The sequence below is a fragment of the Trachemys scripta genome, chromosome 3 (assembly GCF_013100865.1).
Source record: "Trachemys scripta elegans isolate TJP31775 chromosome 3, CAS_Tse_1.0, whole genome shotgun sequence".
NCBI lineage: Eukaryota > Metazoa > Chordata > Testudines > Emydidae > Trachemys > Trachemys scripta.
In genome coordinates, this window is record NC_048300.1 from 5,773,266 (window position 1) to 5,798,116 (window position 24,851).

General features: G+C 39.4%; 1 protein-coding gene across 1 annotated transcript in view; it reads right to left on the reverse strand.

Moving 5' to 3' along the window:
• XRN2 (5'-3' exoribonuclease 2) overlaps positions 1 to 24,851 on the reverse strand; it is an 89,108-nt gene that overhangs the window by 61,465 nt on the left and 2,792 nt on the right. Inside the window, exons 2-13 of the mRNA XM_034764028.1 lie at positions 11,178 to 11,305; positions 10,983 to 11,094; positions 6,608 to 6,719; positions 5,043 to 5,101; positions 4,874 to 4,963; positions 3,629 to 3,701; positions 3,460 to 3,510; positions 2,683 to 2,840; positions 2,136 to 2,210; positions 1,908 to 2,041; positions 1,724 to 1,781; positions 1,519 to 1,626 (exon numbers count right to left, since the gene is read on the reverse strand). Of these exons, the coding sequence (XP_034619919.1) occupies positions 1,519 to 1,626; positions 1,724 to 1,781; positions 1,908 to 2,041; positions 2,136 to 2,210; positions 2,683 to 2,840; positions 3,460 to 3,510; positions 3,629 to 3,701; positions 4,874 to 4,963; positions 5,043 to 5,101; positions 6,608 to 6,719; positions 10,983 to 11,094; positions 11,178 to 11,305 (1,158 nt within the window). The remainder of the gene's footprint in view (positions 1 to 1,518; positions 1,627 to 1,723; positions 1,782 to 1,907; positions 2,042 to 2,135; positions 2,211 to 2,682; positions 2,841 to 3,459; positions 3,511 to 3,628; positions 3,702 to 4,873; positions 4,964 to 5,042; positions 5,102 to 6,607; positions 6,720 to 10,982; positions 11,095 to 11,177; positions 11,306 to 24,851) is intronic.

Genomic DNA, 24,851 nt, shown 5'->3' on the forward strand with positions numbered 1-24,851 from the left:
TTCTGCCAAGAACCCAAATAACTTTTGGAGGAGAGCAGATCCAAGAGGCCGACAAATACATTTATTTGGGCCAGGAAGTCAACATGCGCCATGATCAGAAAGGCGAACTGTCGCGCAGAAAAAAAACTGGATGGTGCACATTCAATGACATCAGGGACATCCTCCAAGGAAAGATCAGCAAAATAACTCGTGCAAATCTTTTTAACTCGACCGTGCTTCCAGCGATGCTATATGGCAGCAAAACATGGTCGCTGACGAAGACTGAAGAACATCAACTGTCTGCCACATAGAGGGCAATAGAACGAACATTTCTGGGCATTTCGCTCCACGATCGCATCCCCAATGAAATAATTAGGCAGCAGTCTGGAGTCCGAGATGATGTTGTCGAAAGCAGGCTCAGCAAAATGCAGTGGGCGGGACACGTGGCCCGACTCAGTGACAACAGATGGACTGCAGCTATATATGAGTGGTATCCACGAGAACTGAAACGGCCATGCCGTCAGCCTCCAAAGAGGTGGGATGATTTCCTAACAAGGAGATATGGACAAACATGGCGAAGGATGACCAGAGCGAGAGAAGATTGGAAGACGTGTTGTGATCGGCTCAGTCTTAACTGATGAAGGACTGACAGTTTACGCATAAAACCCCAGACAGGAGAGAAGCATTACCAAGTGTGAAACATTAAATTTACCACAAGAGGGGTCATCACCTCCCCCACAAAATGTGACTTATAGACACCAGACAAGCCATTGTGGAACATCAGCAGACAAAATACTTGGCTGACCGCTTCCCCAACACCCACAAAGAGGGTACATGCCCAAGCTCTCGTCCCACCACTATTTGAAAGTGGGGGGAAGGGCATAAAAATCCTAGTCAAGAAGGAATTGTTATCACTGTGTTGCTTGGAATTCAGACAGGGCAAAAATTTCTAAGCATAAGCAAGGGATCCCCAAGCTACTTGGCTTGGGTCAGCCCTAAAGGACATATAGAGCTAGCATATTATAGCAGCTATTATCTTTTGGAACCCAAGACTCTCATTTTTTGTACGTTGATCTGCTTTAATCTTGTCAATAACTCATTTCTTAGTAAATAAATCTTTAGTTAGTATTATAGGATTGGCTACAAGCATCGTCTTTGGTTTGAGATCTGAGGTACAGCTGACCCGGGGTAATTGACTGGTCCTTTGGGACTTGGAGTAACCTGAATATAGCCGTGATGCTTGGTGTAAGAGACCATCTATCACAAAGGTAAGCTTACCCGGCTGGTAAGACAGATCGGAGTACCCGAGGGAGTTGGTCTGTGACCCCATATTACAGTGCTTTAGGAGTTCACACTTGTTACTTGGCTAGTGAAATCTAGTTCTACAACAAACAAACAGTTTGGCGACACTCTGCCCCGAGGTTGGCACTCAAGCTCGCGAGCCACTCCAGCAACGTTTCAAGGAAAACTGTTTCTAAATTCTACTAAACACTGCATAAAAGCGATCTAAGCTGAACTCCACAATCATAAATACTTTACCTCATCATCTTTCCTCTTTTTAAAAATGCTATCTTCAACTTCTCCAACAGCCAACATGATCATCTGTACTCTCTGTAGGTTGACATAACCACTCTCTGTGAGGTACCCCTGCAAAATAAGCAAGTTAATACATGTGGCAGAGGGGGTTCTGCTGAAAAATCTGGATTTTTTTTTTTTAATAGCTACACAAAAAGTTGAAATGTACCCCAGTTTTGTGCACCACGTTTTTATATATGCCAACCAGACGATCAATTGCTCCCTCCCTGTGAATAAAGAATAAAAATAGTTAAATTCTAGTCTATACACCACTCGTTTACAGGTATGCTAGATATATCTATAGAAACAAATGTAAATAAATCTATTCTTGTATATACAGTTGCTTTACATACCTGATCTCCAAAGATGGCAAATGAGGAAGAAAGTCATTCCCCACGAAGAAACACATGAAGACCCAGTCATCTACGCTTCTCTCAATATCAAAAGTAAAAGGTAAACTGGCCATAGTTAGTTCTTTCTCCAAATACTGCAACAAAAAAAACCCAGACATTGGGAAGCTTGTCAGATGCTACTACAAATAGACTTTACATCTAGCAGCTTTACAAAACAATTTTGCATACCTCTCGCAGCACACTTAATCGGATAAAGATAAACTCTTGTTCACAGCCAGGAGGACAATCTGCAAACTGATCATGCTGCAATACAAAAGAATATGGAAAAGTATTAATCACACGCTGGCCCACCTTAAAACTTTTTGGCTTAATATTAAAGATTTAATCAAAAAGGAATTAAATCTAGAGATACAAGTCAAATTCCTGAAGTCTTTATACTATTTTTTCCTTCTGTTTTTACTTTGACAAATTGCCTATCACTTTAATGGTAGTTTTACCCAACTAACTAGTAACGAAAGAGTGAGTGGGTTTCAAATTAGCACTGTGCTGACACTTTCTTGTGGTGCAAACTTTTTTTTTTTTTTTTTTTTTTTTTTTTTAAGAAAAAAAAAAAAAAAAGTCAGGCATTCCATTGATTTTTCTGTTTTTGTACTTCAGCAAACCCCATTTCCGCCCCCCCCCCCCGAAAAAACAAAACCCACCATCTGTGGACACTAAACTTTACTACAATTGAGCTAACAATCAAAGAACTACTGCAAACTGTTAAAACTCTTACCTCTCCTTGTTTCTCTCTTGGCAAGCCTTGACAATCCTTAACCTCATGGCCAAACTGATTACAAAGACCACAAGGTTTGGGTTTATTTGGTTTAAACTCTTCTCTGATTATAGTGAAGTTTGGTTCATGTGTAGCTAGTCCAAGCATGATCAGATCAGCTGTCAAGCAGAGCAAGAAAGAAAAGTAATGAAAGGAAGACATTAAGGCTTGTATACGAGTTAAAGAACCAAGTGTATTCCATTTTAAACAACTGCCAGCAAGGCATGTGGGTGCATTCAGTACAATTTGAAATACTGTACTGTAAAAATCAGTGTCGTTTGATACTACAGGTATAAATTAGTTTAATACCTTATATTTCAAATGCTTCAATGGTTTTTCCTTCTTTTTTTTTTGTATTTTAGAATCATAGAATATTAGGGTTAGAAGGGACCTCAGGAGGTCATCTAGTCCAACCCCCTACTCAATGCAGGATCAATCCCCAACTATATATTTTTTGCCCCAGATCCCTAACTGGCCCCCCCCCTCAAGGATTGAACTCACAACCCTGGGTTTAGCAGGCCAATGCTCAAACCACTGAGCTATAGTTCTTCAGCTATGGATAATACTGGATCTTGCCCCCAAAAGTAAAATAGAGCTTCCAAAAATACATTAACCAATCCATGGGATACTTCGAATGCATCCGTCACCCTAAGCATTTAACTTGTTCACCATCTGGAAACTGCCAGTGTTAAAAAGCTTAACCAACAAACGTATTGCTAGCAAAGGAGAAGGACTTACCATCAGCCCCACACAAACAATGATGAGTGTTTGGGTCATGGTTTGGTTGAGCTAAACAAAAGAAAAATAAAAGTGTGTTCAAATCAAGCTATTATGTGCTATTTCATTAATTCTTCTGAACACATCTTACAAGTAGACAGTAGAAGTATGCACATTTTAGTTAACTTACCTCTCTGTCTTCTAATGTAATCCATGATTTTGTGTTCCCCTTCACCAGGGGCACTAGCATCAGATAAAATAACCTGTAAAACATTTAGAGCTATGTCATTTTTTTTTTAACTGTGCTGTTGACATTAAGAAGTGAGTAAATGTTTAAGATCTGTGTGTCTTGACCATATGAATGCCAAACACCTGAAATGTTTAGTAATTTCATTTAAATTGCCTTTACTTCAATATGAATTATACACTCATTGCACCCAATTTAAGAGTCACTTGTTATTTACACTTGTATAAATTACTTTATTCAAACAGATTTTCTACCAATTCTATTAAAATAATACATTAACTTGATCAGAGAGTACATAAGGACTGACAGTTAGCTAATGTATCCAATGTTTTCTAAGCAAATTTAAAAGTCAGTTAAAACTTGCACTGGACAACCAGCAGTGTAAACATGCATGAGACCCCCCCAGACCTCCTTCAGAACTCTGGAATCCCAGACACTCCGATACCACTGTGATGGGGACCATACAAGTACCCAGACAGACCAACAGTGAAGTTCACAAACTTATGGAGTTGCTTATGGAGGGAAATGCCCCCCAAATTAGAACATATTTTAACAGCCCATCTAGGGTAAATGAAATGGTCAGCAGTCTCTGAAGAGGCTGATATTCTGCCCTCCCAACAGAGGGTAAATGCAACGTTATCAGTCAGCAGGAAGACTTGATGGGAAAAACAGGAAAGCCAGAAAGACAAGATAATAAAATTGATAGGAATCATTTTGGTTGCCTAGTATTGTGTTATCCACCAATCACTTGCAATAAATGAGAAAGAACTCAGGCCTGAGACCTACAAGAGGCAGAACACAAGTTAAAAATCCAATACAGAAAAAGGAAAGAAAAAAAAAACCATTCTGTAAGAATGTGGGGGAAAAACGTAAGGGTAGAGTCTTAACTCATACAGTCTTTAGAGACAATGTACCTTGGCTTCCAATATCAAATCCTATTATTGTGCTCCTTAAACCCCATTTTTATATAAAATCATAACAAATGGCTCTACTGGATGGTGTTATTAGGATGAAATGCATCTCTTAGGTGAAAATCCTTGATGTGCAAGTTACCCCCATCTCCAATAACACCATAGTGCCAGAAGACAAGGCTAATCTACTGTTTAAATTTACACTGTTCAATCATACTATAGTTCAGACTAATACACCCACCCTAATTTTTTTGAAGTAGGAAAGTGTGAAACTTACTGTCAAATTTTTCCAACCTGGGTCATTGTTTAAACGATCAGCAATGTAATAGCGAAGGCATTTAGCAAGATTGTCCATAAACTCGGTTCCCTAAAAGGTGATAGAAGAAAATAAATTAACCCATCATTTAGGTGTTAGCAGTAGCTGGTTAAAGTACAAGACTACTTACTGGTGTAATACAATTGCTGTCAAATCTCTCTTTCACTTCTTCTGGAGGAAGAAAACCACCTAGAGAAAAAGGTTTAACAAAAAACACATCAAAAATAAATCATAAGAAATTAACGCCACTTTTGTAGGATTATCTAGAAACAAATCGCTTATCTGAAACAGTGAACAAAAAACACGAGCCCTTCTAATAAAAGCTATTTTTGTTCCCACCAACCCAAGAGCAAGCTGCTGTTACCACTGCATTATCTTCAATCAAAATAAGCAGAGAATTAACAAGGAACAAGACTTAATGATAGTCATGAAGTAGTTCAAACAAGGTGGGTGAGAAGAAAAAAAACGTGTAAGCTCAAAAGCTTGTCTCTTTGACAACAAAAAGTGGTCTAATAAAAGAAATCACCTCACTCATCTCTCTCTCTCTACTATCCTGGGACCAACACTGCTACACCATCACTGCAAACATGAAATAGGTCATGCAGGTAGCTGCAAAGATAACTTCTTCTCCCTGCTACAAGATGCTGGACAGAATGTGCTAGGAAGCGACTTCCTCTAACTAAAGCTGTTCTTGGCTTCCAAGAACCTTCCTCCTATAACTTCTCCATTATCCCATTTCATTGTTGGCAACACTCATTATCCATCTGTTCACTCAACTTCACAACCTTGGGGTCATTTTTGACTCCTCCCATTCTTCTATCTTCACATATAAGCTCTCACCAAATCCAGTCACTTCTCCCTCTAACATTTCTAAAGTCTTCCCCTCCTTCTCCAAGTCCAATGCGAGGACACCTGTTCACATCACAGTGGTCTCAGATGGACTGCCCGTAGCCACCCAACCTTGCCAACTCACTTCTCCAATTCAGCCAGCATGTTTCAGCTAAAATAAACAGCCTTTGACTTTCATTCAGATCATGTCACATCAATTCTTAAGCTCCTTCAGGGGCACCTTACTTCCAACATCAAGTTCAAGTGACTTTCAGCATCAAAACAATACACTTCACTACAGCTCATTACTCATGCCCAGCTGCTCTGCATTTAACAGTATTGCTCCCCATGTCTCCTTTCCCTACTTGCACCGCTGTGCCTTATACCACTGCCTCTCATTTAATGCAACAAGCATCTTCACTCTTCCTCCAGGACACTTTTGATTAGCTCTCCATTACAACCACCGCCCCATCTCTCCTAACCTAACTTTTAAAAAATTAAAACGAATCCAGAGGTGCATGGGAGAAAGAAGGGACATTTTTCTTTTGCGCAATTTACTTTAGATCAGGGCTTTGGAGCGGAGCCAGAGCTGCAGGTTTTTGCCTGGAGCTGGAGCGGAGCTGGAGCTCAGCTCCAAAGCCCTGCTATAGATTGTAAGTTCATTGGAGTAAGGATAGATTTTCATAAGTTACTATATTATGCATGCCTGTGGCACTACATAAATGAAAAAACAGTCACCGAACCCTACGTTTTTCTGTAGTATCTAGCCTCTGCTATAGTTAAAAACTATGTCTATTTCAAAACAATTTCTCACACTTAAAGCCATCAGTTACTGAGTAGCATCAGATATGATGCAAACATCTGTACCTTTTGCCAAAATTTCTTGTCTTATTCTTTGCTTCTCTTCTGCACCTTCCACTCCTTCCTTTGACGCTCTGAATCTCCTGGATCTCTGCTGATTCATTTTTGCACGGGGAGCCTAAAACATGTGTTATAGTATTTTACTCAACATTATATTTGATTTTTTTCCCCTTATCTGCTCAGTTGTTTTCTGTGACTTGGTAACACCCAACACAGCCTTATGGGGTTATTTAGATAATACATCACGGTGGAAGCAATCAGGTAAAAAGTTTTCCATCTTCCAGCTGGCTCTTCCCTTCTTTTACATGTTCCCTCCTCACTCAAATGAGTTCCCATAGCTGTAAGACCACAGGAAGCCAGCACTAGTATCACAGTGTGTCCTTTTGCTGAGCCACCTTCTGGGCAAGTTGTCTGCAATTTTCAAAAGGCAAGGGGGAAAGAATGTTGATACTTGGCCTTCACCATCACTGGCTGATAAAAGTCAGGTGAAAACTAAATATGCTCTCCAAGAAGCTTCTCAAGTGTCACAGTGGTCTGCCAGGTCCACTGCAATTGCAGTGACTCCAAACTAGTAGTAGTGACTTGGGATTTCCTGGCTGCCTCACGTGGTCTAGGATAAAGTTATGGACTTTGAAAATAAAGTCCTAGTATCTCCAGTCTTAGAACATTAAAGGAGACTAAGGGCTTGTCTTCACTACCATGCATTGATGTAGCATGCCCGGTGAAGACACACTATTTCAACGGGAGAGCACTTTGCCATCCCATCAATGCAATTGCTCCACCTCAAAACAATGTGAAAGCGGTGTAGACAAGCCCTTAGGCTTCTGACCACTCACACTTCAGCCATCCTTTTAGTCACCCATCTGTATCAATAGCCTTGTTCAGGTATCACCCCTAGAAACCTTAAAAACATCCATTTCAGGTCATGAAGCATCCGGGGAACCAGTAAAGCCAACAGCCTCCCATAACTCTTAAGTAGTCACCAGCTCCTAAACAGTATTTAATTAGGGAACTCTGCTCCCAATTTTCTCTTGACATCCAGAGTCCCACTCCCATTCTTTTGGGAACTGCCCTTCCTTTTCTCCTTTTGGACTGGGAGGCTGTATTAGCAGAAAGTAGCAGATCCACCCAAAACAACGCTCTCTCCTGTTCTGAAGCCGTATTTTGTATCTTTCAACTTCCTCATCCCTTTCCAGGGATTCTTCTCATAAGAGCTATCAGAAAGAAAGTCTCTCCCCTGTTACAGACAGGAGCAGTAGGCTGGATGCTACGAGCTTATATTGCTATTAAGTTTTTACTGCCATTACTTTCTCATTCCCAAGAAAAGTAGTATTGGAGGTGCACAGCTCAAATTTCTAAAGATGATTTTGCATAATATCCACTGAAGAATTACAGTGCTACAATCTAGATGTTTCATTTTTCAAGGTCTTTGTGGACTAAACACAATCAAGGATTGGATAATTATGTACTGATTGTTCTATGACTAGCAAAAATAAGTTTTTGCATGTTAACTTTACAATAGATTTCCTCCCTTCTCCTTCAAGATTGGTTTGAGTTCTTGATCTGATGCCTTGTGGAGACATGGAAAATGTGCGCAAGCATAAGGGAAATTCCTGAAGTTCAGGCTCTGAACTCCCAGTATAAGGTTCTCTCTTGTTATAGTTACAATTTCAGACCTAGAGATGATCCCAAAGCAACGGATTCCCTTGACTCCAAAAGCAGACACCCATTTCCTCCATCCTTGCCTCAGATTCCGCTAAACTTCCAGCTGCTTGGCTGGGTGCCTGCCCATCAGTTTCCTCTTCAGCTGTAGCATATTCATGTATTCATGCCTATATTTCTAGTTTTATCAGGACTTAGTCTCCACATTCTCTGTGAAGCACCCCAACATAAGATCTTCAGAAATGGGGTAAAAATGGAAGAGTCCACTTTGAAACCTACCATTGTGTCCTCAACAAAATAAGTCAGAACACAATGCAGAGATGGCGGACCCAGCTGTTCCCTTAAACCATTCACTTGGCTGGCAAAGAACACTAGTGTTCTAACTAATCCTAGTCCTTGCAGTTCAGCAAAATGCTTTTTTGAATATTGCCCACACCTGGTTCTTTCAAGAACACCTACTAACAACTAGATAATGCTAAGTGCTCCCTACGCGCCCCCCCACCCCCAAAAATGGGCAAAGCTCCCCATTCAATATTTTCTGCTCCACCAGGTTGATGGGCTGTCTTTACCGCTGTTGTTCTGGGATTTCTACAAAGCACGGTAACACATGATTCTGGTAGTCCCAACCCAGGCAAGGCAAAAATTGTGCTTTGCCATAGGAACATGAGAGGTTCAACAAAGATCCTTGGAAATCAGAGGAAAAACATACCAACAAATGGAAACGTTAGTATGTTCTAGGGCAGGGGTCGGCAACGTTTGGCACATGGCTCACCAGGATAAGCACCCTGGCGGGCCGGGCCAGGTTATTTACCTGCTGACGCGGCAGGTTCGGCCAATCGTGGCCCCCACTGGCCGCAGTTTGCCGTCCCGGGCCAATGGGGGCGGCAGAAAGCCGCGGCCAGCACATCCCTCGCCCGCGCTGCTTCTCGCCGCCCCCATTGGCCCAGGACGGCGAACAGCGGCCAGTGGGGGCCGCGATCGGCCGAACCTGCTGCGTCAGCAGGTAAATAAACTGGCCCAGCCCGCCAGGGTGCTTACCCTGGCGAGCCGCGTGCCAAACGTTGCCGACCCCTGTTCTAGGGTAAAGCATTAGTTAGCAGTGAACTTGATCAAGATGAGGAGGTACTCCCAAGATGATGCTTCTTAGGGACTTCCTTGAGGGAATATCCGGAGGGATCAAGTGAGCAGTCTGAGAAGATCCTTGATTCCAAGCCAAGACTGTTATCACAAAGGAACGCTGGGAATTCCTTTTCCTCTCGTGTCTTACCCTCTACTGTTGGATATTCCTCATTAGATCTTTGCCATCTCCCTGTGGCTTCAGGGGATGGGAAGGAGAAGAGAGAATGAGTGCCTGCCCAGATCTGAATCTACACTAGAGTTACCCAGAACTGCTTGTATGTCTGCTGAAGCGTCTGACGATTACTCATAGTAATGGGAAAAGCTGCTGCTCACACTGATCACAGGAGTCCTGCGCAGACAGCAACAGCCATCTGCTCCAATGCATCCCTTTATTTTCCTTATCCTTCTCCAATTACTGCTCAATAATGCATTGATCAAAGAAGTTAGCCACTACATCATCACCAAAGTTGATTTGATACATAGCATCTGCTAGTGCGGTAGGATGCAACTTAAGAGACATGACTGAAGGTAGAAAGGCCTTTTATAATGCTGCCAGGTGCCTGTCTCAGCGAGAAAACTCAGCAGTGGGTGCTAGTAGCATCCAAGTCCCAGCCACGCACCACGTGTAAGCATTTAAAATTTTCCTGGCAACATACATGAAACTCACAAGTGCTGTATAACTGAGAAATTTAGTATGAACTTTCTTTTAACACAATTTAACACACAAGTAATAGGTTTACTAACGACATTTTTTGCTGCATAATACTATAAACTGTAACACGGGGCCACAGGATCCTAAAATCTCTAGCAAAGAACATTTTATTTAAGTTAATTATGTTGCTGTATCCCTAAAAACAAACTGAGTGCATATACAAACGTTTATAAGACCACCACAAATGATATTAAAGATCTACAATTTGGGAGGGAGGAAATCTTTCAAATAGATACACGCAGGCAGAACCCGGAGAAAAATAGATCCGGAGTCTTTGAAACAAATTTTAGTGTAACTGGTAGGGTTACATAATCAAAAATGGAATACTTAGAATAATGCTTTTTTGTTGGGTTGTTCCTTCAACCAAAACACCTGTATTAACTCGTTTCCCACGGCACTGTATACAAGCCAGCCAAGGCAAGAAGTCAAGCAACAAATGTAGCTGAGTTCTTGAAATCTTTCACATACAATTAAATTAGTTGCTAAATTTTGAGTGTCCATTTGTAGGCTTTTCTGATCTTTCACAGCCTGCTTGCGGCACAAACTACCACTGATTTCATAGATTCATAGGATTTAAGGCCAGAACGGACAATTAGACCAGCCCTTATTTACAATGGACTTGTGCGCTGATGAAGCAAATCAGAAGCTATCCCACACAACCCTCCACCCCGATATAATACACTGGACAAGAAAGCTTTCTTTGCTAACATTTCTTCGACATACGTCAAGGTGAAGTTTTAGCCAAATACCGGGTGTTATAACTGAAACGATACACATTAAATGAAAAGCTAAACTATTGCCTAATGAAGTTCATGAAAGCAGACAGCATCAACCTTAGCATTGCAATTAGGCATTACATGGAAAGAAGACAAACATTTCAGTACTTACTACTCCATCTATTGCCATGTAGAGAAGTCGTCTTGGCCTGACAATGTTGAAAAGTCTGTCAATGTACTCAAAAATGGCAACCATCATTTCATCTTCATTTTTGGGAGCTGGTCTATAATTTAACAAGACATCCTGTTAACGTTTCAGATAATATATAATACAAGCTATTTATGAAGTGACAAAAGAGTCACTTACTTGTCCTCAGGATGTGTACATGGATGGATAATACCATTCATATCCAAATACAGGTTATCAAACTCCACCTCATTGGGATTAGGCTTGCTGGTATCAACTGGAATTTTGATGCCATTGCATTCTTTAGGCTGTGAACACAGTAATAACAAGCCTTTCAGTATCTGCCATATTTCCAACAATTGTGTTATCAGAGAGGCTTTAAATACGTCAGACCCAAATGAGATTTAAAAAAAGGCGAAGGAGTAAAGGGCAGTTGCATGTCAGCCAACAACATGATTACACCTAGACCATGTCTACACTGCAAAATAGGCTTTGTTTAAAAATGGTTCTGGGCAAACATTATATGTCCACACAGACAATAAAACAAAACACTCCCACTACAATTAGGTAACATAAACAAGTTTTAGCCAGGGTTAAAACATTGTTCTTTAACATGTTTATATTTTTCCCCTCTGTTCACAAAAGCAAGAATAACGTTGCAAAAGAGAATGTTGTAGAGCCAGCAGGCCCTTACATGGCTTCTGTAAATTTGATTGACCAAGGAGCCTGTCTATAGTTATAATCAGTAGGAGGTTTTACAATATCAGTCCTACTTTAGTCTTTAAACTTTATAAAAGAGCTGGACTGGCACGTTTAGATAAACCAGGGCCACTATTTATTTCTCCAATATTAAATATTTAGCTTTACAGCACAGATCAAACAAAAAGACACCACTACTTTTCAGTTGTCCCTCTCTTTTTAGAAGAGTCAAAATCATGGTGAACAGATGACCAATCTTTATTGTATTAGATTTGGGGGCACAGCAGAAGCACTCATGCCCATTATGCTAAGCATCTGGTAACTGTGAAGGGACAGGAAAGAAGCACCTGCTTTCCCTCTAACTTTGGGAAACATTAGTTAAGGACAGCCATACTGGGTCAGACCAAAGGTCCATCTAGCCCAGTATCCTGTCCTCCGACTATGGCCAATGCCAGGTGTTTCAGAGGGAGTGAACAGAACAGGCAATCATCAAGTGATCCATCCTGTCATCCACTTCCAGCTTCTGGCAAACAGAGGCTAGGGACATTCAGAGCAGGTGTTGTATCCCTGCCCATCCTGGCTAATAGCCATTGATGGATCTATCCTCCATGAACTTATCTAGTTCTTTTTTTAAACCCTGTTATAGTCTTGGCTTTCACAAGATCCCCTGGCAAAGAGTTCCACACGTTGACTGTGCATTGTATAAAGTGCTTCCTTTTGTTTGTTTTAACCTGCTGCCTATTAATTTCATTGGATGACCCCTAGGCCTGGTGTTATGTGAAGGAATAAATAACACTTATTTACTTTTTCCACACCAGTCAAGATTTTATAGACCTTGATTGTATCCCCCACTTAGTCGTGTCTTGTCCAAACTGAAAAGTCCCTGTCTTTTTAATTTCTCCTCATATGGAAGCTATTCCATACCGCTAACTATTTTTGTTGCCCTTCTCTGTACCTTTTCCAATGCTAATAGATTATTTTTTTTAAGACGGGGTGACCACATCTGCACGCAGTATTCAAGATGTGGGTGTACCATGCATTTATACAGAAGCATATTTTCTGTCTTATCTATTTCCTAACGGTTCCTAACATTGTTAGCTTTTTTGGACTGCTGCTGCACATCGCGTGGATGTTTTCAGAGAACTATCCATGATGACTCCAAGATCTCTTTCTTGAGTGGTAACAGTTAATTTAGACCCCATCATTTTGTACGTATAGTTGGGATTATATTTTCTAATGTGCATTACTTTGCATTTATCAACCCTGATTTTCATCTACCATTTTGTTGCCCAGCCACCCATGTTTGTGAGATCCCTTTGTAACTCTCTGCAGATTGCTTTGGAGTTAACCGTCTTCATTACTTTTATTTATAGTTCAAGGTGTGAGAAGAGTTTAAGTCTGGCCTTGAAAGACTAGCTTCCTCCTGCTCCCTGTACACAAACAGATGTGATCCTGCCAAACCTCTTCCCCCCGGTAGTCAGCTTTCCCTTTTGTGGGGAGGGAAAACATCTCATTCTGCCCATTGGCTACCAGATGTTTTGGGATGCTCAGACACCACCCATTACCTTCCAGTTTGAGGAAGGTGTCTCCAAAGCAGATGGATGTCTATATTTTTGTGACCAATAACCATACAAAATCGATTACTCTACTTTCCCTTAGCCAAATCAATAGTTTCCAACTTTCATTCCCCAAATTCTTCTTTCCAGTCTGGCACGCTTTAAAATGCCCTTACCTAATGAACAGAACTAAATCAAACAGGTGAACAGATTGTACTGAACGCCAAACAGATTACAGGCTGCAAACCTCTGAATTTTCAAACTTTTGGAGATGGTCATTCCGCTGTCTCACAATCACACATGCTTTGGTCCTGCCTCTTTACTATTTATAAGGGGAGCAGTAGCAGTCCTTTTATTAAGGACACCTAATGCTCTCCATTATTAAAATTTTACAAATCATTTTTGAAGAGCTCTGGCACCTCTGTAGTGTACTATAGGGTCTTGAAACTTAGCAGAAGGATACTCCTGAGGGCCTGATCTCTGAAGCGCCCAAAATTAGTGGAGACTTTTGCAAATTCTGACCTTTATCTTCCCATGCAACCATCCCTGCACCTCACAAAGGTGTTCCAAAGACAAACTGATTTTTCTTTGAGAGACTCCGGGATTATGGCAGCAAGCACCACAGAAAATCCCTTGAGGAAATTAATAATTCTGTATTCAGTGTAGCGGGAACTAAATAATGCAGTAAGGCAGGCATGGGGCCACACGCTGAATGATAAGGACAAAGATATTGAAAAGCTGCTTTATTCCCTCAGCACCATCCATCCTGTGCACTGAATGAGACAGAGATTCTGTTGAAAAAAAAATGTATGGGAGCATGTAATTAGAGACTCAACGCACAGGCACAAGGGGGCCAAATTACAATTCCATAATCAATTACAATTTGTCATTAGTTTTTTAGATTGTGGTAGTGCCTGACATATATTAAGTGCATACCACCCAGAAAAAGACAGTCGATACACCAAGAGCGCACAGCCCCACAACCATCTGTATGCTCAGCCTACAAATATTACAACACCCAATCACCTTTTCCATTGAGATCTGCCTCCTTAGCCTTGATAAGGACAATGCAATGTCATCCTACTTTAAAAAACAAACAACAAACCCATACACATATCCGAGCAGCTCTTATACAAAAGAGGCATTCAATCACAGTCCAAGTTGGAATCAGCCTCTATGCTCCTCATGTGAAGAACTCATTCCCTCTTGGGCAGCTGACATGGACCATTTCTCCCAGTCCTGGTAAATGATGCAAGCTATTTCCACTCTGCAAAAGCTGTTAATAATCACATTTTAAGTGATCGCTGCACAATTGTGTCTTGAGGCTTGATCCAAAGCCCATCAATGAGACTCTTTCCCTAGGAATACCTACCTTCTAGAACTTCCATTACCAAAATACCCCCACACAACACATTTAGCCACTTCAAATATCTTTAGCTATTACTGCTGGGAGAGGGAAGTGTAGAGAAGGAGTGCGTACAAGAAAGAAGGCTGTAGGGGGAAGCAATAACCTGGTGTATAATAGCTATGTTAATAGTAAGGTGTTTGCATGCAGGTGGGAGAGTGGAGTATATGTTTTGTCAGGTGATAACTTCATTTCCTAGCTTTTTGTAGCTGAGCGTCAAATAAGTTACAGACATAGCAACCGGGAACGCTTCAAAATGAAGTTTGTTTAGTAACTGATATCACTGGTCTACAATTTTTTAGAAGTCGTCTGCTTCAGAGATAAAATGTGCTATTTATTATATAGTTTGATGTGCTGAATTCAAATATGACAATTAAAACAACTGATTGGCTACTGTTTCTAAGATATTTAAGTTTTTACATTTTATGTCTATGTATATTGTGTAGATAGAGTTTTAATCATAAATTGTAAACCTAGGTCTTTTCATGTGTTTATGATTGCTTTACATGATAATATTTCACCTGTCCTGTTTATGTAACACTTTAAAAATCAGCAAAAGGGTTATATAAATAAAATTTATTATGAAACAAAAGGCAAAAAACTATTACGTACATAGTTTAGTCCTATTCAGTGTCTATTCGGCACTTCTTGGCTTGTCTCTTGTATTCATTAAATGGAACATCTCTTGTCACTATCCAGCAATAGTCTGCAAGCATTGATGGGCTCCATTTGCCCTGATAGCGTTTCTCCATTGTTGCAATGTCCTGGTGAAATCGCTCGCCGTGCTCGTCACTCACTGCTCTGCAGTGAGGTGGAAAAAAATCTAGATGAGAGTGCAAAAAATGTATCTTTAGTGACATGTTGCAACCAAGGCTTTTGTATGCCTTGAGGAGGTTTTCCACCAACAACCTGTAGTTGTCTGCCTTGTTGTTTCCCAGAAGATTTATTGCCACTAACTGGAAGGCTTTCCATGCCGTCTTTTCCTTGCCACGCAGTGCATGGTCAAATGCATCATCTGAGGACCAACAAAGACACCTTCCTTTATCTTAGCTTCACTTAACCTTGGAAATTTTCCACGGAGGTACTTGAAAGCTGCTCGTGTTTTGTCAATGGCCTTGACAAAGTTCTTCATCAGACCCAGCTTGATGTGTAGGGGTGGTAACAAAATCTTCCTTGATTCAACAAGTGGTGGATGCTGAACACTTTTCCTCCGAGGCTCCAATGACTGTAGGAGTGGCCAATCTTTCTTGATGTAGTGGGAATCTCTTGCACGACTATCCCATTTGCAGAGAAAACAGCAGTACTTTGTGTATCCAGTCTGCAGACCAAGCAAGAGAGCAACAACCTTCAAATCGCCACAAAGCTGCCACTGATGTTGGTCATAGTTCATGCACCTCAAAAGTTGTTTCATGTTGTCATAGGTTTCCTTCATATGGACTGCATGACCAACTGGAATTGATGCCAAAACATTGCCATTATGCAGTAAAACAGCTTTAAGACTAGTCTTCGATGAATCAATGAACAGTCTCCACTCATCTGGATCATGAACGATGTTGAGGGCTGCCAGCACACCATTGATGTTGTTGCAGGCTACAAGACCACCTTCCATGAAGAAGAATGGGACAAGATCCTTTTGACGGTCACGGAACATGGAAACCCTAACATCACCTGCCAGGAGATTCCACTGCTGTAGTCTGGAGCCCAACAGCTCTGCCTTACTCTTGGGTAGTTCCAAATCCCTGACAAGGTCATTCAGTTCACCTTGTGTTATGAGGTGTGGTTCAGAGGAGGAGGATGGGAGAAAATGTGGGTCCTGTGACATCGATGGTTTAGGACCAGAAGTTTCATCCTCTTCCTTGTCTGACTCAAGTAAGAATGATTCTGGTGCATCAGGAACCGGCAGTCCTTCTCCGTGGGGTACTGGGCGTATAGCTGATGGAATGTTTGGATAATGCACAGTCCACTTTTTCTTCTTTGACACACCTTTCCCAACTGGAGGCACCATGCAGAAGTAACAATTGCTGGTATGATCTGTTGGCTCTCTCCAAATCACTGGCACTGCAAGAGGCATAGATTTCCTTTTCCTGTTCAGCCACTGGCGAAGATTTGTTGCACAAGTGTTGCAGCATCTGTGTGGGGCCCACCTCTTGTCCTGATCTCCAATTTTGCAGCCAAAATAAAGGTGATAGGCTTTCTTAACCATAGTGGTTATACTGCGCTTTTGTGATGCAAAAGTCACTTCACCACAAACATAGCAGAAGTTATCTGCACTGTTCACACAAAGTATGAGGCATCTCTGCTCACTTTGGCTAAACAAAAATGTGTCCCTTTGCAAAATCAAACACTGACAAATAAGAGAGCATGACACTGTATGATTTCTAGAGCTGATATAGGGCAATTTGTTCAGCAGAGTGATGTAAGCTTCGTTATGATTGCATCATCCATGACTTCTAGGAGTAACATGATGCAATTCATATCATGTATGACGCAATACCAGCTTCAGATTGCATCATTCATTGTTTTGCCTAAAAAGCAAGTACTGGCCAAACCCAGTCAGATTTATTCATAGATCCCGTCAAAGATGTATTTTAGTCATTTCTGGTTTAAATTGAGATCCCTTCCCTTTATAACTCACTTATCCTCCGCCATTCCCAAGTCAAGGGTCGTATATACTGACCCAATAGCATATCTTGAAAACTAGAGCCAATCAACAATTTTAAGCATCATTTTCGTTCTCAGTGACCCAGAATTAGTAAAGTTTGACTACATTTATTTCAGAAGCATTTTGGCTGTACAGCAGTGTATTGAATAGCAGGCTAAAGATTTTGCTTAAACTTCCTTCTTGAGAATCAGTGTTTAACTCAACAGGACAAGTTTCAGTACTGGAAACTTTTCAGTTCACGCTCCTGAATGTTTCTGTTTTAACTCAGTAATGGTGCTGGTCACTCAACTGGTGTGTATATATTAAGATTCCCATAGTATCATCTTAAGCAAGTGAACTTATAGTTTGACTGTAATAATGGAGCATTAAACCCTAATATTTTATCCCTGAAGCAAGTTTAGGGCATCACCTTCATTTACCTGCTGAGAAAAACACTTTCAGCAAAAATAAGTTGCAGTCAGAAAGGGATTTAAAGTCTTTTCAGTTCTAAGATATAATATATACTACATCTCAAGGCAGAAGTTGAGAATATTCTTAAACAGCCTGATACAATCACTAGGGCTGTCAAGCAATTAAAAAAATTAATTGCGATTAATCACACTGTTAAACAATAACAGAATACCATTTAAATATTTTTGATGTTTTCTACATTTTCAAATATATTGATTTCAATTACAATACAGAATACAAAGTATACAGTGCTCACTTCAGATTTATTTTTTATTACAAATATTTGTGCTGTAAAAAAACAAAAGAAATAGCATTTTTCAATTCACCTCATACAAGTACCATAATGCAATCTCTTTATCTTGAAAGTGCAACTTACAAATGTAGATACTTTTTGTTACATAACTGCACTCAAAAACAAAACAATGTAAAACTTTAGAGCCTACAAGTCCACTCAGTCCTACTTCTTGTTCAGCCAGTCACTCAGATAAAAAAGTTTGTTTATATTTGCAGGAGATAATGCTGTCTGCTTCTTGTTTACAAGGTCACCTGAAAGTGAGAACAGACATTCGTATGGCACTGTTGTAGCTGGCATTTCAAGATATTTACGTGCCTGAAGGGCTAAAGATTCATATGTCCCTTCATCTTCAACCACCATTCCAGAGGACATGCATCCATGCTGATGATGTGCTCTGCTCAATAACGATCCAAAGGAGTGCAGACTGATGCATGTTCACTTTCATCATCATGAGTCAGATATCACCTGCAGAAAGTTGAGTTTTCTTTTCTGATGGTTCGGGTTCTGCAGTTTCCGCATCGGAGTGTTGCTCTTTTAGGATTTCTGAAAGCATGTTCCACACCTCGTCCCTCTCAGATTTTGGAAGGCACTTCAGATTCTTAAACCTTGTGTCAAATGCTGTAGCTATCTTTAGAAATGTCGCATTGGTACCTTCTTTGCGTTTTGTCAAATCTGCAGTCAAAATGTTCTTAAAACGAACAACGTGTGCTGGGTCATCATCCGAGACTGCTATAATATGAAATACATGGCAGAATGTGGGTAAAACAGTGCAGGAGACATACTATTCTCCCCCAAAGAGTTCAGTAACAAATTTAATGAACGCATTATTTTTTTAATGAGAGTCATCAGCATGGATGCATGTCCTCTGGACAGGTAGCCAAAGCATGAAGGGGCATACGAATGTTTAGCATATCTGCAGGACTGGCTCTAGGTACCAGCAAAGCAAGCACATGCCTGAGGCGGCACATTTCCGGGGGCGGCATTCCGGTCATCCTTTTTTTCCCCCCCCAGAAAAATCCACCAATGTACGGGGGGAAAAAATACATGAAGATCAAAATAATCTCCAGTAGTGCGATGGGAGCGTGACATGAAAAATATTGTGTCACATCGTGACATGGTCACTCATAATGTGAACATGCGTAAATGTGTAAACGTTAACGGTTACTGATTAAATCAGGAATCACAATTATTTGTGTGTATTGTGCTGCCCTATCGGTGCTATTCGCGCCAATTTCCGTGTCGCGTCGGTGCCAGTGGTTGTTATAGGGCTAAAATGCCAGGACAAAAATGAAAACAATGTGGAAGCAGAGAAAGAACTGACAGGAAGGGGATTGCAATGCATGACAGTTTGTTAGAAAGAGTCAGGCTAACTGTAACCCTAATAACGCGAGATTTGTAGAAGCGAGGATTGTGTGAGGCGAGTGGGAAAGAACTGTGTGAGAAGTTGTTGCGACTTTGTGTAGATAATGTGCAGATAATATGGAATGTAGACTAAGAGTCTACATTAGTGAGCAAAACAAGGTATCAGAATGACCTATGTATAAACAAAATGCAGCTGTTGTCTGTAACAAAAGGTATAAATGCTTGCTGTAATTGTTTACCTGTGGAGAGACCTGTTTAGCTCTCTCCCTCTATGCAATTGATAGAGAGAAAATAAAAGTATCTGACTTGCTGTACCCAAACAAAAAGTGAGAAAAAAAAAGAAACCATCGCAAACGTGTGTAAAAGTTAAAATGGGGAGGAGGGGGCGCAAAATTTTTTTTGCTTGGGGCAGCAAAAAAAACCTAGAGCTGGCCCTGCATATCTAGCATGTAAATACCTTGCAATGCCTGCTAAAAAAGTGTCATGCAAATGTCTGTTCTCACTTTCAGTTGACATTGTAAACAAGAAACAGACAGCATTATCTCCTGCAAATATAAACAAACTTTTTTATCTGAGTGACTTACTGAACAAGAAGTAGGACTGAGTGGACTTGTAGGCTCTAAAATTTTCCATTGTTTTATTTTTGAATGCAGTTATTTTTTGTACATAATTCTATATTTGTAAGTTCAATTTTCACGACAAAGATTGCATTACAGTACTTTGAGGTAAATTGAAAAACACTATTGCTTTTGTTTTTTAGAGCACAAATATTTGTAATCAAAAATAAATATAAAGTGAGCACTGTACACTTTGTATTCTGTGTTTTAATCTAAATCAATATATTTGAAAATGTAGGAAACATCCATAAATAGTTAATAAATTTCAATTGGTATTCTATTGTTTAAAAGTGCAGTCACGATTAATTTTTGTGTGTTAATAGCATGAGTTAGCTGCGATTAATCGACAGCCCTAATAATTACAAATATAGTTCAAACTTCACTTTATTGTGCTCAGATTATGAACATGGGAATAAATGAGGGCAGTCGTTAGTGATGTCATCCTATAGATTCTCGAACTCATGTGGCATCATTCAGTAGTCTGAAAGAACCTTTATCAAGTCTCTTCTGAGTTACTGTTATGCACTACCATCACTGACTGCATCCTTAAAATGAAATCATCAGTTTCCCAGATCTGGTTGTTTTTGGTAAGCCTTTACATTCCTTGTATTACCAGATTCAAATAGAGAACTGAAAGCAGAAAATATCACAGATCATGCACCAAGTCCAGAAGAACTTGTACTCCAGTTTTAAAAGACAAAAAATAACATCTCGCTTCACATCTCTTACAGATAGTCCACATTCATGAAAACAAGGAATCCTGCAAGTATTTTCTCTTGAAGCAAGAATCAATGTTTAAAAAAATACTCAAGATTAAAGAAATCAGATGGTAAGATTTATAATCAGAATAATTTCAGCCTTTTTTAAAGCTAATTTTCTCTCTCTGAAGGTACATCTCGAACTATTTGACTAATCATAAAATAAGAACATTATGTAATATGGAGAATTAAGCAAAAAATTTTATCAGATGCATTGACAGGGTCTGTTAGCCAGTTATTTTCTACACCAACTTTGAACAAAGATTTAATATTATGAAGTTTTCTAGTCAACTGAGAGATTCACTTATATAATGGGACAAGACAGCCGTCTTCTCTTCACTTCTGTTTGTTCTTTCAATCAAACATCACACTATCGCTAACTGATTCAGTTATAAAAGGCTTACAACTATCTGATATGGAACTATATGATAAAACTGCCCTCTGGTGATATTTTGCTTCACCTTCAAGATTATATTTTGCTTATATTCAGGCTCTTTTTAAAGATTTTATAAAGCCGCTTGGTTTAACTTCACCCTTATATGCTCATATAACCAATACCCTGCCATCAAATTTTCAATGAAAAATAGTCTTGTAATGGATTGAAGTATCTGAGAATGATGTCTCTTGTGACATAACTAAATAGTTCAAACAATTGAAAATAGATCTCTAGATATGACACTCTAGCTGTTGCTTTATTAGGGTATGTGAATTTGATTAATATTCTCCCCAGGATTTTGTAGTATCTTCAATCTCTTTCTCTTATTCTTCCTGCTTGATTTAAGATTAACCAGTTTATTTCTCTCTCTTTGTAAAGTAAAAGTGCAAGGATCGACTTGTTAATATTTCAAAAAGAGACAAGCTTCCACAAGATCCAACTCAACTTTTAAATTTATGGCCAGATTTAGATACCAACAATCACAAATACTTATTCCATGTAGTGTCCCATATAAATAGGATTTACTCATGGAGTAAGTCACTATTCAATGCAAGACCATCAGGATCTGACAAATTAAATGTCCCACAAACTGTTTCCACAAGAGGTTTAAAATTCAAAATGATCTGGATAATCTGGAGAAATGGTCTAAGTAAATCGGATGAAATTCAATAAGAACAAATGCAAAATACTCCACTTAGGAAGAAAATCAGTTGCACACATACAAAATGGGAAATGGCTGTCTAGGAAGGAGTATTGTGGAAAGGGATCTGGTGGTGATAGTGGTTCGCAAGCTAAATGAGAGTCAGTGTAACACTGTTGGGAAGAAAAGAGAAACAAAAAAAAAGCAAACATTCTGGGATGTATTAGCAGGAATGTTGTAAGCTAGACACGAGCAGTAATTCTTCTGCTCTACTACACGCTAATTAGACCTCAACTGGAGTACTGTGTCCAGTTCTGGGCAACATATTTCAGGAAATGTGGACAAACTGGAGAAGAGAAGACGATATGATAACAGTTTTCAAGGACATAAAAGGTTGTTACAAGAAGGAGGGAGAAAAACTGTTATCCTTACCCTCTGAGGATAGGCCAAGAAGCAATGGGCTTAAATTACAGCAAGAAGGGTGGATTTGATTTAAATCGCAAGTCAGGAAGACTCGATTTAATCATGGATTTCTACATAAAAGTGCATTCTTGTTGGTTGTTATAACCTTAATAAATATTCTTCACAACTCAGAGATAGATGTAGGTTTCATTTTTAGAAGGTACACACTATACGTTTTTAAACAGTGATTTATTTAGAAAAAACTTTTCCGATTAGTTTTACAGCTATATCAGAAAATTAATGATTGCTTGGTTATTTCATTTACCAAAGGTAATTGAAGCAGATATTTATGAAGTCATTGGGAAGTGAACTATCTCCAATTCAACAGGTTAATCAATATTTGGAGGCTTTTCTTGCCATGCTGTATTAGGAGGAGAACATCACCAGACGTTTAAATTGTTTTATTTAACTAAAACGACAACATAAAGTATTCTGTTTTTTTCTTCAACAGCAAACATACAATATTTTAACAAAACAAGCATATGTCCCTTGCTTCTCACATTTATCTGCAGACTTCTTCTCCTTGTCCAGATCTATTCCGCCCCCAACAATCTTCTATTCATTGAACTTTTTGAAACTCTGCACTTTTAGAGAGAGGTAAGGGACTGACTGTGTACACAAATTTGCAGAGGGACAATAGAGTTGAGGTCTGTTATTTCTCACCTCTAATTATTTATTTTAAAACATTTTTGCTGTTAACAAGCATATTACCTCTGGAGATACAAATCCACAGTTTGAGAACTGCAAAACTAAGCATCTCTGATGGTATCTTCTAGACTGAACCCCATTGGGTAGATAGAAAGATTAACCTACATAATCTATACAGAAGTGTGTGGAACCCCGTAAGATTGGGTCCCTAATCCATGAACTATTGGAACTCATTTACAAATTTTTTCTTAAACAGTATGTGAATACATTGTCTCATACTATAGAATTAGAATTTATAATCCCTATTCCATGATGAGATATCTTTCAGCTATAATGGATCTTTAGATAGGTTTTTTCCTCAAAAAGCATTTTACCAAAAAAATCTGATTTAAATAAAAAAAATGTTTTTAAATCATTGATTTTTATCCACCGTAGCAGCAAGGGAGGTTTAGGTTGGACATTAGGAAGTTTTTCCTAACTGTCAAGATGGTTAAGCACTGGAATAAATTGCCTAGGGAGTTTGTGGAATCTCCATCACTGGAGATTTTTTTAAGAGCTGGTTAGACAAACACCTGTCAGGGACAGTCTAGATAATAATCACTCCTGACATGAGTGCAAAGGACTGGACTAGATGACTTCTTGAGGTCCCTTCTAGTCCCATGATTCTATGTACTCTCATAATAGCAATTACTTAAAAAAAAAAAAAAAAAAAAAAAAAACTTAGTGTGGTCCCAAACATTAGTCACTCTCACAATTATAGTTTAAACTCTTCAAAGAGCTGTCCAGGATCTGAAGATTTTAGTTACAAAAGATAGGAAAGTGATCACAATCTTAGTAAGAAAGATTTTATGTATTTTTATTTTACCCTTACACAGATGTCTGATCAAATTAAAATAGCTTTTCAATGATTTATACACAAACAAGGGCTGCTTTTATCAGTAAGCTAAAAACAAAATAAAAATTAAGGATTAAAAAGGCAGCAAAATCAGGTACTTTCACACTAGGAAATAGCAGAATGAACATTGCCCATGCAATCTTAATTTACTCCCTTGTGTGTATGCATTATGATACAGCCTTTCATTAGATGCAGACGTGACTACCTGTGAAAAGTCTGGGGGGAAGTGACTTACCCAGCACCACACAGGAACTCTGTGATAGAGGCAGGGATAGAACCCCAGTCTCTAGGGCAGCATTCAACTGCCCTAACCACAAGGCAATCCCCCTTATTCCTACAATCCTCTGCTTCACTCATCACAAACCTTCAAATTCCACAATAAAAAAAAAGGCAGGGACCTATAGAAAACAGACTTCTTAACTACACGGATTCACTCCCACAGCACATTCATCCTACTCCACTCAATGACCTTGGAGTCCTGTTTGGTTTAAAAGAAAGCTCATGTAAGACTACCATAACGCATACGCACAAGGGGGGCAAATTAAGGTTGCATGGGAAACATTCATTTTGGCATTTCCTAATTTGAGTGCTTGACTTTGCAGCCTTTTACTCCCTTTTAATCCTTAAATTCCTAATTTTTTATGGTTTATGGTTTTTAGTTTATTTATGACAGCAACCTTAACATTAAGTCAAGGTTTTTGCTTTTGAATTGCCTTAGTTTAATAAAATTCCCTCTTCTGTAAGTGCCATTTAACTAGTAAAGTACTTACAAATGTCTTCAATGTGCATTTTATTGTCATTGTTATCTTTGTGAAGCTCATTTGAAAAGAGAAGTGAAACAATTTTGAAAACTACCAATCTTCAATCTGTGTTCTTGCCCTTTTTCGTTTATCATATATGGAGAGCACGAAGAAGTGTTTGACTCTTACTCCAACCCAAGAAAAAAGGAAGGTGAAAGAATTGCTTGAT